This window comes from Dysidea avara, chromosome 10, assembly GCF_963678975.1.
Source record: "Dysidea avara chromosome 10, odDysAvar1.4, whole genome shotgun sequence".
Lineage (NCBI taxonomy): Eukaryota > Metazoa > Porifera > Demospongiae > Dictyoceratida > Dysideidae > Dysidea > Dysidea avara.
Window position 1 is genome coordinate 24869638 of NC_089281.1, and position 18315 is coordinate 24887952.

The following is an 18315-nucleotide window of genomic DNA, read 5'->3' on the forward strand; positions in this document are numbered from 1 at the left end:
ACCAAGCTTTTCCTCAGTGACAACAATATTTCTGATAAAGCAGCCAAATATATAGCGGCTGTTTTATCTCAGAACATACGAATTAAAGAACTTGACTTGAATGGAAATAATCTTCAAAGTGTGGGAGGCATAGTCATTTGTAAAGCTTTGAAAAAAGTTTCAACATTGTCCAAACTTTATTTATGTGGCAACAGTATTAGTGATAAAGGAGCAGAAAACATCGCAGCTGTTTTGTCTCAGAATGTACAATTGCAAGAGCTTGACGTCAGTGGAAATAATCTTCAAGACAGAGGTTGCATAATAATCTGCAAGGAATTGCAAAAACTTTCAACACTGTCCAAGCTATTTCTTTGTGAAAACAATATTAATAGCATAGCAGCAGATGATATTGCAGTTACTTTGTCTCAGAATGTGCAATTGCAAGAGCTTGGCTTAAGTGGAAATAATCTCCAAGCTAGAGGTTGTATAATAGTCTGCAGAGCATTGCAAAAACTTTCAACACTGTCCAAGCTATTTCTTTGTAAAAACAATATTAATAGCACAGCAGCAGATGATATTGCAATTACTTTGTCTCAGAATATTCAATTGCAAGAGCTTGGCTTGGGTGGAAATAATCTCCAAGCTACCGGTTGCATAATAATCTGCAGAGCACTGCAAAAACTCTCTACACTGTCCAAGCTATTTCTTTGTGAAAACAATATTAATAGCACAGCAGCAGATGATATTGCAGTTGCGTTGTCTCAGAATGTACAGCTGAAAGAACTTGACTTGAGTGGAAATAATCTCCAAGCTGCAGGTTGTTTAGTAATCTCTAATGCCTTACTAAAGATTTCAACATTAACTAAGTTATCACTGAGTGATAACAATATTTCTGATGATGCAGTAGAGAGTATAGCATCTATTCTCTCTCAGAATAGTTCAATTAAAGAACTTAATCTAGGTGAAAACAACTTTCAAAAAGCAGGCTGCATTAAGATTTTTCAAGTAATCAAACACTTTTACACATTAACCAAGCTTTACCTTAGTAAACTCCATATCACTTGTGATTTAGCAACTGATGTTGCCAGTGTTTTAGTACAAAGTAAACATCTTAAGGTACTTGACTTGAGTGAAAATCATCTTCAAACCGCAGGTTGTAAGATAATTATTAAGGCATTGGAAGGAAAATCATCACTAGTCAAACTGTTTTTAAAAGGTAACAATATTACTGATGGAGCAGCAGAAGTGATAGCAAAGTTTTTGTCTCATACTGCTCAACTTAAGGTTCTTGATTTGAGTAACAATATGTTTCAAATTGCAGGTTGCATAAAAATTTTTGACCAACTGCAAAGAGGTTCAACTTTAACCAAACTGTTTCTTAGTAGCAACCAAATCAATGATAATGCAGCAGATAAAATTGCAACTGTTATTGCTTCAAACACTCAACTTAAAGTGCTTGACCTGAGTAATAATAATCTTCAAATTGTGGGTTGTAGAGTAGTTCTTAGAGAATTACAGAAAAAGTCAACTTTAACTAAGCTCTTTCTTGCTGACATTAATACGACTGATATAACAGCAAATGAGGTGGCAGCAGTCTTGCTAAGGAACACTCAAATACAAGAACTAGACTTAAGTGGAAACAAATTTCAAAATATAGGTTGTACAATAATCTTCAAAGCACTGCAAACAATGTCAGCGTTAACTAAACTTTTCTTTAGTAACAACAATATCACAAATAATGTGGCATTGTCTATAGCAAATGTTTTGTCTTCAAATACCGGATTAAAAGAAATTGACTTCAGTAAAAACAGTCTTCAAACTACAAGTTACATAGTAACCTCTGGAATTTCAACTTTAACTAAGCTTTATCTCAACAATAACAACATCACTGACAAAGTAGCAAAAGAAACAGCAGCTGGTTTGTCCCAGAATACTCAGTTAAAAGAACTTGACTTGAGTGGGAATAACCTTAAAAGTGCTGGTTGTATTTTAATCTGCGAAGCTTTGCAGAAAATCACAACATTACAAAAGCTCTTTCTCAATAAAAACAATATTACTGGTATAGCGGCATGTGATATAGCAGCTATTTTTTCTCAAAATACTCACATACAAGAACTTGACTTGAGTGAAAATGACCTTAAGAGTGAAGGCTGTATTGCAATTTGTAGAGGAATGCAGCAGGTTTCAACATTGAAAAAGCTTTTTCTCAATGAAACTAACATTACTAAGGAAGCAGCAGATGACATAGCAACTGTTTTGTCTCAGAACAAGCAAATAAAAGAAATAGATTTGGGTCAAAATAGTCTTAAAAATGCAGGTTGTGTAGTAATTTTCAAAGCACTACGTGAAGTTACAACTTTAACCAAAGTACTTGTCAGTTGCAATAGTGTTACTGCAGAAGCAGCACATGAAATTGCAGCTGTTTTGGCTTGCAACAATGTACTGCAAGAATTAGACTTAAATGGAAATTTCTTAAAAGTAACCGGAATCAGAAAAGTTTTTCAAAGTTTACAGCATACATCAACCTTGGTCAGATTAAGTATACAGGACAACTGTTGTACTGAAGATGCAGCACATGACATAGCAGAAGTCATATCTCATAACACTGGACTACAAGAACTTAATTTACAAGGAAATGACCTTCAAACTGAAGGTACTATAGTTATTGCAAAGGCTCTTCGGAACATCTCAACGTTAGTTAAACTTAATATAGATGATAATGACATTTCTGATGAAGCGATTTATCATGTTAAAGCTATTCTGATCTGTAATACTCACTTAAAGGAATTTTACTTTCAAGAAAATTGGTTTACCAAACATGGTATTAAGTCAATTAAAACACATGTAATACAACAGACGATGATAATTGATTTTTAGTACACCACTTAATTTTTATATTAGATATTTTCATCTATACTGTGTATATACTATGATAGAGTTGTTACATATGACCAATGTATTATTTGAAGTGACCATGCACATGCATTTTGTCTAACTGTTTTATCATAACCAGGGTATGTGTATAACTGGATGTAATTGTACTATAATTTATATGTATTAATTTTATTCCTCTGTATTTCCTTCATTAAATGATGCACCTTCAATAGTAGTCGCACTCAAGTGGTGTCACAACTGAGTTTGAAAATAAGGGCTTAAACATAGTTTTTGAGCACGAAGTAGTTGTCAAGTTTGAATAGTTGCTGTATCAATATTTTGAACTAAGGTAATAAACACCACGGCTTTTAACCAAGTAATAATACCATATTGTTTTTGTAGAACTGCATGAGTTGCTCAGAAATTAAACACTGACTGAGTGAAGATGATGGAAGGAGACATCTGCATGATATATATAGTAATCATGTTTAGAGAGTATCAGACAAATTGCATGCATATCTGACCATAGTGCAAGACACAGTGTCCACAGTGAAGGTGCCTAAAGGCTAAGGTGGCATGACTATTATCTATCAATATTATAACATGGTTGCTACAATTACATGCAACCAAAAGGAGTGACACAGATGTACCAATGCAACCTGTCTGCTGTAGGAATGCAGTGATTATGCTGACATAATTTCAGGAATAGGTCTGTGTAGGAACCAGGAATTATGCTGGCATTATGAAACAATAATTCTTACAAACTTTTAACAGTAAGAAAATTTGTAATTAGTTTTAAAATCTCCTTTGATTCCAATTACATTCCATTAAAATATACTTTAATAGATTGCATTAAGAATTCTAATAGAATAGTACTAGTCATGTTACTACACGTATAAAGCAGTCAGATAGAGTGATGTCACACAGTATGAGGTTAATATATTAAATGAACTAAAGAGAAGTCTGTTATTATTATTTATAGCTTAAAATGGTGGCGTAATAATAAATATTGTTTATTTATCAAGCACTGCTCAAAAGCATAATGCTCAACTTTATGAACATAATAGCCTCATGCCTGTGCTGACTGCTGAAATCAACTAACTGCAGTGTGGCATATCATGTGACATTACCAGATCATAATGTTGTAGTGGTAGCTATAGTATAATAATGTTATGCAAGTGCATGTACACAAAGGGCCTTACATGTCCAGTCATTTTAGGCAACTGTCTGGGGCCAATTCTGATTTGCCAGAACTTAAGTTTTGGTCTTATTTACTTTGCAAATTATAAAAACAGCTGGGCTGTAAAAAAGGATACGTCAAATGAAAGTAAAAGTATATGAAAGAGCTAATATCTGGAGTGGTCAAATACAACAAACAATAAACAGAGTTTTAATATTGGATATACCATTGACTTGTGTTCTACATTTCATCTAGCTGTATTCCAAATTACTCTAGTGGTTTGACCATAATAATCAAAGTAGAGATAGCACTAACCAATCAGAGCTTATAAAAGTAGTTGCATGCATCCGAGGACTCGTGCATTGTAAGTTAAAGTAAATATCTCATTATTTCATTGGTGGTGATTTTCATCATCATATGAATTGTGGTGAGGATTGTGCTACATGCTAGCTACATGTAAAAACTCACAATAGTGGCTCACATTGTTTCATTTATTTGAGCCATGCACTTTTGGTTTCTTGGCCTACTGTGAGCCTTCATTGTAATTGTACTATAGGCTTGACATATAATTAAATTTCATGCATTATATTTGTGCATGATAACTGAAGTTTGCCCATGCAAGTATACGCTGCAGATGCTATCATGAGATTTTGCTACTAAACATTTACTGCATACTTTTGAAAATTGGTTTATGTAAATGAATGATCTAGAAGTCAAACTTATAGAAAAAATTTATATTTTATAGCATGACTCAGAAGTGAAATAGGTGGCAGACAGCAACCAATTGTTAGGTCACCTTATACACCACAAGGAACTATATACTTTTGAACATCAAGTTCAAAGCAAGTAACCTATTTCATGCGTATTTCCAATGGCACAATCAAACTAAAGCAGTATGACATTTTTTGCTCATGTAGGTGTGCTGTGGACAGGCATACAGTTTTCTGAAGCCAATTTCAGGGATGTGGGCATATGCCTGGTTGAAAAATCTGTAATTTTTTTTTCATTTTTTTTTTCTTTAATGAGTAATACAATAATTAACTGTGATAGGTAGAGTAGTCAGCAACATTAAGTGATTATCTTGCATTCTCACAATGATGGATTTTGGAGACCACATGCACAAGGCTATACATCAAACAAACTTTGAGGTTTGAATACCGGCCTATACTTGTGCTTGTCAGCTATGAAAGTTCAAAAATTATTGTCAATTAAGATGTACAGAAACATTAAATAAATCAAGGTGAAAAACTTACATGATCTGAAGGCCAGCTGCAAGGCATAAACTAGTGCCAGTTGGCTTAATTACTTACTAACAACTAATTATAATTACTTATGTACTAGAAATAGCAAAGTTACAGGAGTGGGAGAAGCTTACTACAATTTCTACAAGGACGTAAAATACAAATATTAGTGTCGAAAGTGTGTTTAAAATGATTTTTAGTCAGTTTGCCTTTGATACAGTAAGAAGGAAAGGGATAAGTCAGTGATTGGTAATGTATTCCACAATATCGGGATTCTGAGTTAGCTGTAAGAGCATTGTCAGAACTTCATTGGCATATAACTTGCTGTTGGAAAGTCTGGCACAATTGAATATTATTAAAAACCTGCATACTTTTCAGGGTTATCTTTGACTTGTGTGATGCATGAAACTTCACTTTAATAGCTTAAAGCACCTGTTTTCCAGTGTGTATATGAATTATGTTATGACATTGTTACACTACTTTTGACACTTATTCTACGTATTACTGTGGTGTATGATCATGACTTAAACTAGAAAAGATTCTGATCAGGCTGAATATAAAGGTCTGAGTACACCATACAATACGATTATTGATTGTTTGTCTGAAGATGTGTTTTGCAAAATTGACATGCAGGGTCATATATAATCAAGTATTTACTGGTTCTGTGCTAGCTGCAACAAGTCAACAAGCCCTGTGGTGTATAAAGGAGGTTATTGAATCTCCTATTCACAAGGCATGGATAGTGCCATCTTGTCCATGCATGCTCGCATCATCATCATTTTGATACATCCATGGTCAGTTCACCTGTAAAAAAATATGTAGATGCAATCTACAATAAAATCTATACATATTTATAATACACACAAGACATACCATGCACATACGTATCACCACGTTTATTTATAGTTCAATTACTCTAATAGAGCATACATGCCAAATGCAATATGTGTTACCAAAGTACCCTAATTGAACATTCACCAGCCCTTGAGTATATATTATCCCAGAGTGAGTCTTGCTATACAAAATATATATATATTATACACATGCATATAGGTCCTGCATGGGTGTTCATTTTCTATCAATGGATAATGGCTTGAGTTAATCTGCCCATCCAGTATTCATACAATACACTAGGTATGCCCACTATGTTAAGATGCAAAGTTATAAATATGCTGTTGTATATAAACCTTAAGAAAAACCCAATAAGTAGAGTAACGTTTGTGATATACATTGTATACTATAATAGCAGCCATACCACACTGGAGCCTGTGATAGTTACAAATTCCACTGTATATAAATCCTTGGGCTTTTTGTATATAGACTGGGAATTTAGTTGTTCATGATCTTGAAACAGCACTGTGAAGGGATAGGCAGAGGGATGAGTTAGGTAAAGAAACAAACCAATATACCAGTCTGGCTGGAGAAAAGATGCTGGTATATATTGAGAAGTTGTTGCAAAGAATAGCTATTATAATACAGGCTTACTGCTACACATCTCCATCACCTATAGCTGTCTGCCATCAGCTGCTCCCGATTATTTGTATGGTAGACATGCTATTGAATGTGGCCAGCTATGCGGCACTGCTGCAACACAGCACATGAAGATCACAAGTACATGGAGGTTTAGCTGGAATGGAAGTTTGTTTATCACAGTAACACCACCAGTGCCGCTTTTGCAATTAAGTAATGAGATCACAACAGGGAATGGGTAGCAGTATAGTTGGCCCCTTGCATGTATGTTCTCTAGTCTCTAACACATTTGATTTTATGTATTCCCACTCCCACCTTACTGAATTCACATGATTTTAAATTGGGTGCTGGGAAGTCAGTTTAATGACCCACATTGTGGAATGCACATCTGTGGTCATTTAAGGTAATGGTGTCACATAAAAATAAGCCCATAAGAATGAGATTTTAATGGGATTTGCTAAACTGTGTTTTGGTTATTTTAGTAAAATCCAAAAAAACTTCATGACTACAGATGTGTATAATCCGTGATAATATTGCTAAGTGGTTACCACTCCCATATGACAACATTCCTTCAGTTGTGGTTATTCATGGTTACAGGATGTAGCTAAGGTCTTACTACTGTTTAAGGAACCTGGACTTCTCCCAATATGAGGAGATTATAACATGCTACATGAAGAGTGCACAGTACACATGCAGATCAAAGGTGCCCATTCAACTATCAAATTATTGCTATTGATGTGCATGGCTTAATCTTACAGTCCCGGTGGTTAGCAACCAACCAGATTATTAGTCTATACAACACTGGTGAATACTACAATAGTAGCCAAACTAACATTCAAGCCATACAAATGCAACCATATTGGATAGACAGGAAAGTCAGTTAAGTCACAAGTGAAGGTCCTGTTATGTAACACATTTGTGATACATGTCATAGTTTAAGTTATATCACACGGTGATTGTAATTCACCTCAGCAGCCCTTCATTGGGGAACAGTGGAGGTACTAGCTTGTTCTTCTAACTCTTTCCCTCTTGCAGATCCATTTACCCTGCTCTCCCCTTCAGTATGTTCCAGTTGATACAATGACCAATAGTAGCCATCCTGAGAGCAGTGTTTTTTAAAGGCCATTGAGTGTTTGTAATCATCTGTTGTAAGATGACTAAATTGCAGAAACCTTGTACGTATGGCATTTTCCCAACATTTGCATCCTCCAGTCCTGGTACTAATTCAATGTAATGATGTTCACTTGTTAATAGAATATTGATGGTGAGGAAGTGTGCAAAATTAGTCATTTGACAAGTTACAGTACATACAGTGGAGCCCACAACCTGTACAGGTGCCATTTTGTCTGTTTGTGTGTACAAAACAACCTGCTATACAAGACTAACCAGTCATGGTACAAGTAAACATTGTTACACTGTATGGAAGGCTCATGTAGCACAGAATTTTTAGAATTATTGTAATTATTTGCTAAAAAATGGTTTGAGATTACCATGAATATTTAAATTCTGTAGCTTACTTATAGTGACAGCATTATTCACATGGTTAAAACCATCTATTCTAATTTTTAGAAAATGGAAAATCTGAAATGGCACATGTCCCCCTTTTTCACTGACCCCTACAATTGAGGTCTGTACATTATACAGTAATACTGGTGAATAGTACAAGGCTTTTAATAGTTTCTTTAGGGGTAGATCTGAGGACAATGCCAGCATAATAGGCCCAATTTGCATTGGGCTGCAACTTATGCATATTTTTGCATGAGTCAGATTGAGATATACTCAAAAAATTAATGCCAACTTTTATGGCAACTAAAAGTTAGAGATGCTCTAATAAACAGTCACCACATAAATACCCTAATAGTACATTCAGGGACTTTAATAGAGCAATCAATATGAAATTTTCTAAGAGCACAGTTTGAGACACAGTAGAGCATAATTGAAGCATAATAATATATAGGGAAAGCATATAGGCTTGGCCTCAGCTGAGTTGCATTGTTGGATCAACTGGAGCATGTTGAAGGGGAGAAGGGGGAAGGTGGTCCCCTAGAGGGAGAAGAACAAGTACCTCAAACACTGTTTTCCAATAAAGGACTACTGAGGGAATTACAATCAGTGTATTATGCAACTTAAACTATCACATGCATCACACATGTTTGACAACATAACAGGACTGACCTACGAATGCAACCATATTGGGTAGACAGGAAAGTTACCTGACAGCCACAAGTGAAGCTAAGTAATTTCCTGATACATGTGTGATGCACGTGATAGTTTAAGTTATATCACACAGTAATTGTAGTTCACGTCAGTAGTCCTTTTAATTGGGAAACAGTGTTGAGGTACTTGTTCTTCTCCCTCTAGGGGATCTAGTCCACCTTCCCCTTCTCCTTTTCAGTTGATCCAATGATACAGCTCAGCTTAGGCCAAGCCTATATGCTTTTCCTTATTTATTATTATGCTTCAATTATGCATTATACCCAAACTGTGCTCTTAGAAAATTGCATATTGATTGCTCTATTAAAGTCTCTGGATGTACTATTAGAGTATTTCAATATGTGGTGACTGTTACCATAAAAGTTGGTATTAATTTTACAGGTATCTGTTCTGACTCATGCAGAAATATGTGCAGAGTTGCAGTCCCAACACAAATTGGGCCTATTATGCTGGCATTATCCTTGGACTTTGTCTACCCCTATTACACCTTCATTATGCTGGCATAATAGGTGCCAGCTAACAAACTAAAGAGTGGACTGATCAGCATGTAGAGATAGCTACAAATACTCCAATTTTTCCCAGGGTGCCAGCACTAAATGGTAAAGTGCTGGACAAAATAAAACTGTAAACATTAAGGGGTCAATGTGTCCACTTAACCCTCAGATATTGTAAGGTCAAGTGGACAAATCAGTTCAAGTATTAACTCCAAGTCTTAAGGGGGTGTAGTTAGGCTATCAGTAATCAGTTTACAAAATATGGTTTGACATTTTAAATTAATTGCGTCTACCTGTTGAACTAATAGAGTATCTATGAATATAGACATAAGTCCAGGACCACCCACAGGGGGAGGGGAGGAAACAACTGGGGCATTTTGCCCCAGGCCCCAGCCTGAAAGGGGCCCCCATTAAGGACCCCTTCAATACCTGTTAAAAGATTGATATACTCTAATAGAGCAGTGAAGATCTAGATACTCTAATACAGCAGTCACCGTATTCTTCAGAGGAGCAGTGTAGCAAGCTATGTATGCAGTTATAAATAAGGAAATATAGTTGGTGAGGGGAAACTATTGTCATTGTTGACATGTGATGACCTTTTTTTTTTGTCTTTTACTTACAGCCAGGCTGAGGTTGTGATTCAGAGTGAATCCCTGGGGTCACACTTGAACTCTTTGCCCTGAACCCCTTAATTTCTCTGGGCACTCCTGCAGTGGACATAACTACTGCTATTTTAATGTTGGCGTGTGTTGAAAGTACCACACCCCCTTCCATAGACTTGTATGCTTGTAGTATCTCAGTAGCCCCTTAATTGATTGGAGGGCGGGCGCCCACAATCTATGTAGCTAGGAGTGTGCAGAAGGTAAGGTACAAAGTTGAGAGTGCAATGTGTAATACCTCAACCTGTAAAGTGTATACTTGGAGTGAGACCTGTAGTGAGATTTGCTTGTTTATGAGTGAGGTCTCCTAAAAATTCCTTGTCGTGCTGCATGTTGGGTGTGTGGTAGTAGCTAGATGGAATACTGTCAGCCGTAATTGGTCTTTTGTCTTCCGACTCTAGTCTGCAAGAACTTTATTGGTCACCACTTCATACCAGGAGACCTTTCTTTTCTATCAGCTTGATCCATGATACCTTACATAACAGAGTCGCCATCCCATTTCCCAGATATTTTCAATTTTCTACCACCATCCATCGCTATAGATCTCGACGTTATCATCCTCAACTAGTAATTTTTGCTGTTCTCTTTTTTTGTCAACATTCCCTATGGAACACCATTTCCCTTTGCATCCTGTCAAATCCAATTGCATTCTGGACTGCACTTCATCGTTGCAAACTTGCATTCACCCTTGCTTGTATTTTAAACTGTTCTGCTTTGTCTGTTTTTGTAATTGTTAATGTGTTGTGTACGTATATTTGTGGGGAGCACTTTTGCAGGCAATACCTTCTGTCAGTGTACCCATTGGTGGACAAAAGAAATTCGATCAATAGCTAGCTATCTAGCTAATTCATGCCTGTAAAAATTGTACTTTCGGCTATTTTCGGTTATACCTCTCCATTTTTAGCCATTAGAGCACTGTTTAATCATAGATTTATATAAACCCAAGTCATAGATTTATGGTGTACGAGCTTGTGTAGCTAGCTATTTTGCTGGAATTAGAGGTCTCGAAAGTGAAATTACGTCACATGCATATGAGTATGCGAGAGCTTAATTTTCCAGGAATTGTAACGCATAAGATGGAAAACCATACGTGAGACAACAGTCCGATGCGTGTGTTTCACGCATACATAAATGGTGAGAATTTAGGCGTCTGCTGAAACATGTGAAAGTGATTGTGATATTCTCACGTGACAATGGGGAAAGGCATTAAATAGAAATGGATTCGTGTAAGGCGGTAGAGAGTGAGTTCGACAAAGCCGTAAAGAAACTATCCATCAGTACAGTTGGGATTGAAAAGACTATTTCAAAATTGGCAGCGTTTAAAGACGAGTTGAAAAAGAGTGAGTAGTTATGAAAACACTTAAGTAATTGGTGATAAACCACTGAAGTGTAATTTATTTAGTTGGATTTATTTTCTAGACAAAGAAGATGCCTCATTAACAGAAGGTCAACGTACTTCACTGGAGAAGTTACTGAAGGAAGCTAGCGAGGCTTGTCAGAACTTTTCCTCACAACACAAGGATAGTCATGGTGCTATTTCACGTATGGGAAAGGCTATAGACAGAGTAAGATTACCTGTACTGTTAAAACCAGTGTATTGTTAAAAATCATGAAATGGGGTTTGTGACTGTAGTGTTTCTTTTTATGCTGGGCTTCCAATGTTGATGTGTTTACTACATCATTGGTGGTGTGGTACTTGGTACCATTGTATCCTTTTCTTACTGCTGTTAAGGTAATTTCTTCAAGTTGATCAGCCATGTCATTTGCGTGTTGTTTTGAATGTGTGTACATTTGTGTTGTGTGTTTGTTAGTATATGTCTGCCACTGTTGACACTTGTCTCTTTTCATATAGAATTTTCAAATGGATGTTTCAGCTTGCAGTAAAGAAGGGATATTTGATGGGAAGGATCGTATGCAGCACCTCTACACTGCCTTGTGCAATCATCTACTCCTTCAAGGATCAATGGACATTGCTCGTTGTCTCATACAAGAGGCTGGACTACAAGTGAACGAGGCTCATTTGGAGAAGTTTCATGAAATGAACATTGTGTTGGATGCTCTCCATCGCAAGAGTGTGGATGAAGCTCTAAAGTAAGTTAGGTCATATTATATCAGACTTGTGTGACTTTGTGGGAATTTGTTTCTTAAGGCAAGTCCCACCCATATAGAATTAGATATTTTGTGGCCATTCTTACTCTGTAAGTGAAGCACATCAAAACATCATTAAGACAGACAGTGATCTTTGGTCTTAAGTGAAGGTGATCGTGACAGGGTCCACTTGATATGTTTACAGCTTGCTCAATTTTATATTGTTGGGAATGGTTTCTCGTCACAGTTGGGTTGAAGCTCACAAAATGGAACTGTCTAAGATGAACACTTCATTGGAATTCAAACTTCATCGTCTTAAGTTCATTGGCCTGCTGGATCAGGGTATGCTCCAGGAGGCACTACAATATTCCAAACTATTTGGTCAGTTTGCTAGTCACCACAAGAAAGGTATTTTGTTGTGTTTTACTGTCATGATCTGTTTTGTGTAAGGTGGGAGTATTTTATTCCAGAGAGACTTTGATACTATATTGAAGTGTCCTTGTTAGTAAGGTATCATGACCTCAGGGGTATTAATAAATGTATGCTAGTACAAATGGGACCATGGAATTATGCATGTATCAGGGTGTCCCATGAAGTAAGTTTTGCCATATATCAATCACCATAGGGTATTTATTGTTGGGTGTCCTAATAAAATATATTTTGTCCCGTATTTATCCATATTTTTTGTCAAATAAACTCCAGGTCATGAATGAAGGTCAGAGGCACTAATACAAGGTGTGGTACGAGATTACAATAGCTGAATTGTAGAAGAACACAACTAATGACTGTTGTGTATGGTTAAACTGATATCAACAGCAGCTGCTACAAGAATAAACAATATTTTTCACCTGGTTTACAAGAAATAAATGCCCAGACATCTATACGGATGTACCATATAGTGGGATTTTTTTTACGGATTTCCACCATCCTAACACCCAGTTCACACTATCCCGGGTTACCCAGAGTGTTTTTAACTCAGGTTATTGAACTCGGATTGGCACTTGTTCACACTACTGCATTTGACACAAGCTTGATAGTGCGAGCGCCAAATTAGCTAAAACACTGCACTGGAGTATTGTTGGGTGTTCTATTAGAGTATTTAATATGCTGGAGTATTGTTGAGTGTTCTGTTAGTGTATCCAACAACCAAGTACAGGCATGATTGTGATTCATAGTATTGTTCCTTGCTGTACATCTATAAACAATTTTTGCTTGAAATATTTGAATGTTAATAAATGGATAACTCCAAAAGTGCAAGAAAGCAAATACACCTTCAACAATACATTCCAGTTTACAGTTTACTGTAGCTAATACTAGCTAACTACCTGAGCGAATAATATTTAAGAATAGTATATTAAAAATTATAAATTTAAAAATGAAGTAGGAATCCAAGCGATAAAAAGTAGTGAAACAAGAGATGAATGATGGTAGCTATTACAGCATAGCTCGGTGGGAAATCCCTACTTTGGCATGGTATAGCAATTATTTTGTGTTCAATGCCAAAGTAGGAATTTCCCACTGAGCTATGCTGTAATAGCTACCATTGTTCATCTATTGTTTCACTACATTTTATTGCTTGGATTCCTACTTCATTTTTAAATTTATAATGTTTAATATACTAGTTTTAGTTTTTTTGTTATAGCATACAGCTAGCTATAAACATGTGACTGTTCTATTAGGGTGACTGCTGTATTGGAGTATCTCGAGTCAGCCTGCAAAATGTGCGCTTGCCCAAAAAGGGGTGTGGTTTCGATCAATTATTAGAGTATCTCTAGTCAGCCTTCCGACTTGAAGGTGTGTGGTCACCAAAATACAGCTAGCGTAAAAGGGGTGTGTCATCATGGTTGTGGTTTCAATCGATAGATCAATAATGTGTAGAATGGGCATGATTTTGTGACCTATCGTGAAAGCTATCTAGTACCGGTACCTCGATCCATACAGTAGCCTCCGTCATAGATTATATCAGTGAGGAATATATAATCTGTGCCTCCATACAATAGTGTAGGCTAAGTGCCTTAAATAATCTTGTGGCGTCTATTATTGTGCTTAAAGAAAGTGTTGATACGGAAAATTAACGCCTCGATATGGTTTCGTTGGATGAAGAAGACAAGCAGCCTGATTGAAGATAAAAGAAAGACAAGGCACAGAAGACACACACTCGTTGGAACCCCAAAAGGCGCATCCCACTGGTGAGTTTGTTATTGTGGCGTAAAATGGTGGCCGTGTACTGCTTCGTTTGGCCTCTAGGCTTGCGACTGTGGTCAGTCAGGCAGTCAGTCTAAAATTCAAGTTTTTGGCAATTTTTAAAATTCTGTATCCGGCCACCTGTAAGTGTTTTGTTGTATTTAATGCTGTTTTATGTATTATATGGGCTAGTACTATTCCGTAAAGGTGATTTTAGTCTCGTAAGATATCTCTAGGATGATTTTTAAAGGCGGAATTTTGGGCGGCGTGCGAAAATTTCACCTGGATTCCTACTTAAATGGTACGACTGTACCATTTGATACATTTAAAGACTTCTAGGAAAATGCACTTGAGACTTAAACTATGATTCCTGCCTAATATATAGTAATCTATGTAATGCAAATACAGTCTCTTTACTAACTGGTCTACTACTACTACACAGAGGTACAACAGTTGATGGGTTGTTTTGTCTACTGTCATCGAGGACTGCAGCAGAGTCCATATAGTGACCTACTGGATCCCTCCCATTGGACTGATGCTGCTGACACATTCACTAAAGACTGTTGTGCTATACTGGGACTGGCCATGGAGAGTCCTTTAAGTATTAGGTGATTTGTTGTGTGTGCGTACATGCATGCGTGAATGTTCTGTGTACATGCAGTGTGTGGGTGCGTGTGTAAGCATTTGTAATGTGTGTGTATGTAGTGCTTACGTGTGCCTGTGGTGTGTATGTGTAGGTGTGTATGGCCAAGTGGTTAGAGCATCGGCCTGCTATTCAGAGGGTTCCAGGTTCAAAGTTGCTGTTGTTGTTATAGTTTCCCCAGTCTACCTAGCTATATAATGGTGACCTGGTGTCAACTAGTGAAGTAAACGTCCAACTGTCCTTTTCTCACTTAGCAGTATTGGGGTTGTTGAAACTTCAAGTTCTGTGGCCTCCCCACGAAACCTGCTGGTTCAAGCCTGCACAGACTTGAGTGCCTGAGTGGTACACATATATCTTACTGCTGGTTTGCTGGGTGGAAATTGCTGTGTTTTGCAAGTCTGCTAATTTTTTCTCATGCTTTAACACTGATATCACACTTGCAGTAGGGGTTTGCTGTAAGTTGGTGCCTATTACTTTGGCCAGTAGAGTGACAATTGTACTGCAATTTTTAGGGTACATAACTTACATGCTAGGTGCAGCACAGAAATTGTAGGAAATGTCATCAAACCAACTGCTCAGTAACTGGTTATGATATTTTGCACAGTTCTAGTAGTGTGCAAATGTGTAGTAGTGCCTCTGTGCATATGCATACTTACTTTCATTTTTTATCCACTAAATATTTTATACATTACAATACCATTGTACAATCATCTGACAGTTTTGCCAGTTGATTATAATTATACGTGAATCTACTCGTGTTGGTGTATTATGTTTTTAATGTTACTGAATTTAAACATTTCAACAGGTGCTAATGTTTTGTTAATTAGTAAATGCAAACTGTAAATTTGATAAACTAACATGTTGAAGTGTGGGATACTCCAACATGTGCATGGTTCAAGATAACAAGGACAGATTGTGGTGCCTAACACATCATATTTACTTTGCATGATGTATAAATACATATTTTACAGTGTTTCTGTTATTGTATTTCACTACAGCTTGTCAGCAGGATGTATAGCTCTACCGATCCTATTACAAATCAACATGGTCATTCAACAAAGACAAGTCAATGAAGTGTTAGCCAACAGGGATGAACTGCCGGTTAGTGGACGGTACATACAGTGAAACCTCTCTACAGTAGATGTGTAGATATCTGCCTTCATAGTTACACTGCCTGGCAGTTCACCAAATGGTTTGCTCAGTACTATTGTAGAAAACTTCTCAGGCCATCCCCTGTCCCCTGCTCTGTGTTACAATTGTATCAGCTTAGCTGTTGAGACAGAGGTTTTTTCTATCAAGTCCCCTATGTGGCAAGTCCTGTCAAAAGTGATTTCATTGTAGTTAGTACTATTTACTAACATTTAGCACTTTTGATGTTTTGTGTAGGTTGAAATTGATCTTGGTGTTGAACATCGCTACCATTCCATCTTTGCTTGTCCCATCCTTCGCCAGCAGACTTCAGAAACCAACCCTCCTGTGAGGCTGACATGTGGCCATGCCATCTCTCAGGATGCCATGAAGAAACTAGTCACTCCATCAGGAAGATTAAAGTGTCCATATTGCCCAGTGGAAATGTTACATGAGGACACAATGATTATTCATTTCTGATAAAACGTTATTTAATGAACTGGTTGTAATTCGTTAATTCTCCAGTATAATGCTAATTACATGATTTTGAAAATGGTGGTTCTAAATTCAAGTGTTGGTTTATCGTGTAAATTAATCGTTATTGCTGAACGCTTGGTGTACTGATAATGAGAAAGCCGTTGGTTTATTGCATTTCAATCCGCGTATCTGGCAAGAGCATCTAACTTAACCACAAGCAAAACTTCGTGTGCCCCGCCCATTTTTTTCACCATGGCTACAAACAAGTACCTACGCGAGAACGATGAGATGCGAGCGCACATCGCTCAACTCAAGAAAGACTTGGAGCAAGAAAGGAACCTCGTGAAACAGGCACACAGGGACAGAGTAGCCGAAGTTAAGAGGGCGAGAGAAGAAGAAGGTGTCCGCCTTAGAAGTGAGCTGGAATCTCAGCTAGAAAAGACAAAACGCGATGCACGAAACGAGAAACTAGGCATGGAGAGAGCCTTCAAACAACAACTACAGCTTGAACTACTGCAGAAAGCCAAAGAAAAGGATGGAGAGGTATGTGTGTATTGTATTTAAATAGTACAGCTTTCATCAAATTTTTATGATGCTACAGATTAGCAGATTACAAGAGAAGTGGAATAAGGAACGTAAGGAGATGGAGGCTAAGATTACAAAAGCACGTACTGAAGCAATGGCAGAAGCTAGTAAAAAATTTGAAATAGAAAAGAAGCAATTAACAACAGAGTTGTTCAAGCTGGACAGTGCTCGCAGTGAGGCAGAAGATCGAGCAAGAACAATGGTGGAAGCTGATCAAGAAAAGGCTGAGGAATTACGTAGGCTCTCTGAGCAGCATCGTGCAAACTTAGATAATTTAAGGAGAGAAGCACAAAATACAGATGGCCGGCATGTAAGTTTAGTATCATTTACAAGTATGACAGGTAAATTTTGAGAGAAGGTGGAAGTTGACGAATTTGACGGATCATGAATTCGTCTAGCATCAATAAGAACTGAGTGTTTAGTCTATGATTTTGTCAATATTAATCACGAAGTGTGGATTCCTCAACTTTTCCTTCAATCAAAATTTCCTGTTGTACAGCATGCTAATTATGAAATACATTGTATTGACAGAGAGAAGAGTTGAAGAACAAAGATAAATTTTTAGCCTCACGAGACAGAGAGATTATGATACTCGGTGAAAAATTGTCTAGAATAGAGAGTGAAAAGGATCGACTACAAGATGACTATGATCGTATGAAACAGGGTGAATCCTTTCTCAAAATCTCACCCCGTTCTCCGAGTGTCGGAATTGGGGACAGAAGTTTTGACGAAGTGACAGCACCCACGATTGCTGTAAAAGAGTACACTGAACGTGAAAAGGAGTTGATTCTAAAGAATGGGGAGCTCAGCTTCAGACTTAAGGAGCTGGTAAAACAGCATCAAGCTTTAAAACAAGTGAAAGAAGATTTGGTATGAATAAGTGCAATGTCATTATACCTTTATGCCATAGTGTAATAATAGGAACATACTGTGGAGCAAATCAAAGACTCCAATAGACCATTGGAAGAAAGAAATAAGAAGTTATTTCAACGAATTACTGAAATTCAAGGTGCCAAGCAGCGTCAGGAGTTACACAGTGCCCAGCTAAAAGAGGAAATCACAGATCTGGCAAGTACCTAATATGGCATGTACATGTTTG

At 37.2% G+C, this 18315-nt stretch overlaps 3 protein-coding genes across 3 annotated transcripts; all 3 read left to right on the top strand.

Moving 5' to 3' along the window:
• Positions 1 to 1376: 1376 nt before the first annotated feature.
• Positions 1377 to 2982, top strand: LOC136236641 (NLR family CARD domain-containing protein 3-like). Its single transcript, XM_066026864.1, has one exon. It carries the CDS (start codon positions 1669 to 1671, stop codon positions 2854 to 2856), a length of 1188 nt encoding a protein of 395 aa, XP_065882936.1. The 5' UTR covers positions 1377 to 1668; the 3' UTR covers positions 2857 to 2982.
• An 8155-nt stretch (positions 2983 to 11137) lies between these two features.
• Positions 11138 to 16749, top strand: LOC136236642 (E3 ubiquitin-protein transferase RMND5B-like). Its single transcript, XM_066026865.1, has 7 exons — positions 11138 to 11451; positions 11531 to 11676; positions 11964 to 12202; positions 12447 to 12607; positions 14826 to 14991; positions 16025 to 16127; positions 16413 to 16749. Exons 1-7 carry the CDS (start codon positions 11328 to 11330, stop codon positions 16632 to 16634), a joined length of 1161 nt encoding a protein of 386 aa, XP_065882937.1. The 5' UTR covers positions 11138 to 11327; the 3' UTR covers positions 16635 to 16749.
• A 134-nt stretch (positions 16750 to 16883) lies between these two features.
• LOC136236651 (janus kinase and microtubule-interacting protein 1-like) lies at positions 16884 to 18311 on the top strand. Its single transcript, XM_066026874.1, has 4 exons — positions 16884 to 17174; positions 17233 to 17526; positions 17748 to 18086; positions 18138 to 18311. The coding sequence occupies exons 1-4, from the start codon at positions 16884 to 16886 to the stop codon at positions 18294 to 18296; spliced, it is 1083 nt and encodes a 360-aa protein (XP_065882946.1). The 3' UTR covers positions 18297 to 18311.
• Positions 18312 to 18315: the final 4 nt, after the last annotated feature.

Bases quoted from the DNA above. Each gene is read 5' to 3' on its own strand.
- LOC136236641 (XM_066026864.1), top strand. From the start codon at position 1,669: ATGTCAGCGTTAACTAAACTTTTCTTTAGTAACAACAATATCACAAAT.
- LOC136236642 (XM_066026865.1), top strand. From the start codon at position 11,328: ATGGATTCGTGTAAGGCGGTAGAGAGTGAGTTCGACAAAGCCGTAAAG. The intron at 14,992-16,024 runs GTGATTTGTTGT...ATTTCACTACAG, and splicing joins GAGAGTCCTTTAAGTATTAG to CTTGTCAGCAGGATGTATAG. The intron at 16,128-16,412 runs GTTAGTGGACGG...TGTTTTGTGTAG, and splicing joins CCAACAGGGATGAACTGCCG to GTTGAAATTGATCTTGGTGT.
- LOC136236651 (XM_066026874.1), top strand. From the start codon at position 16,884: ATGGCTACAAACAAGTACCTACGCGAGAACGATGAGATGCGAGCGCAC. The intron at 17,175-17,232 runs GTATGTGTGTAT...ATGATGCTACAG, and splicing joins CCAAAGAAAAGGATGGAGAG to ATTAGCAGATTACAAGAGAA. The intron at 18,087-18,137 runs GTATGAATAAGT...GTGTAATAATAG, and splicing joins AACAAGTGAAAGAAGATTTG to GAACATACTGTGGAGCAAAT.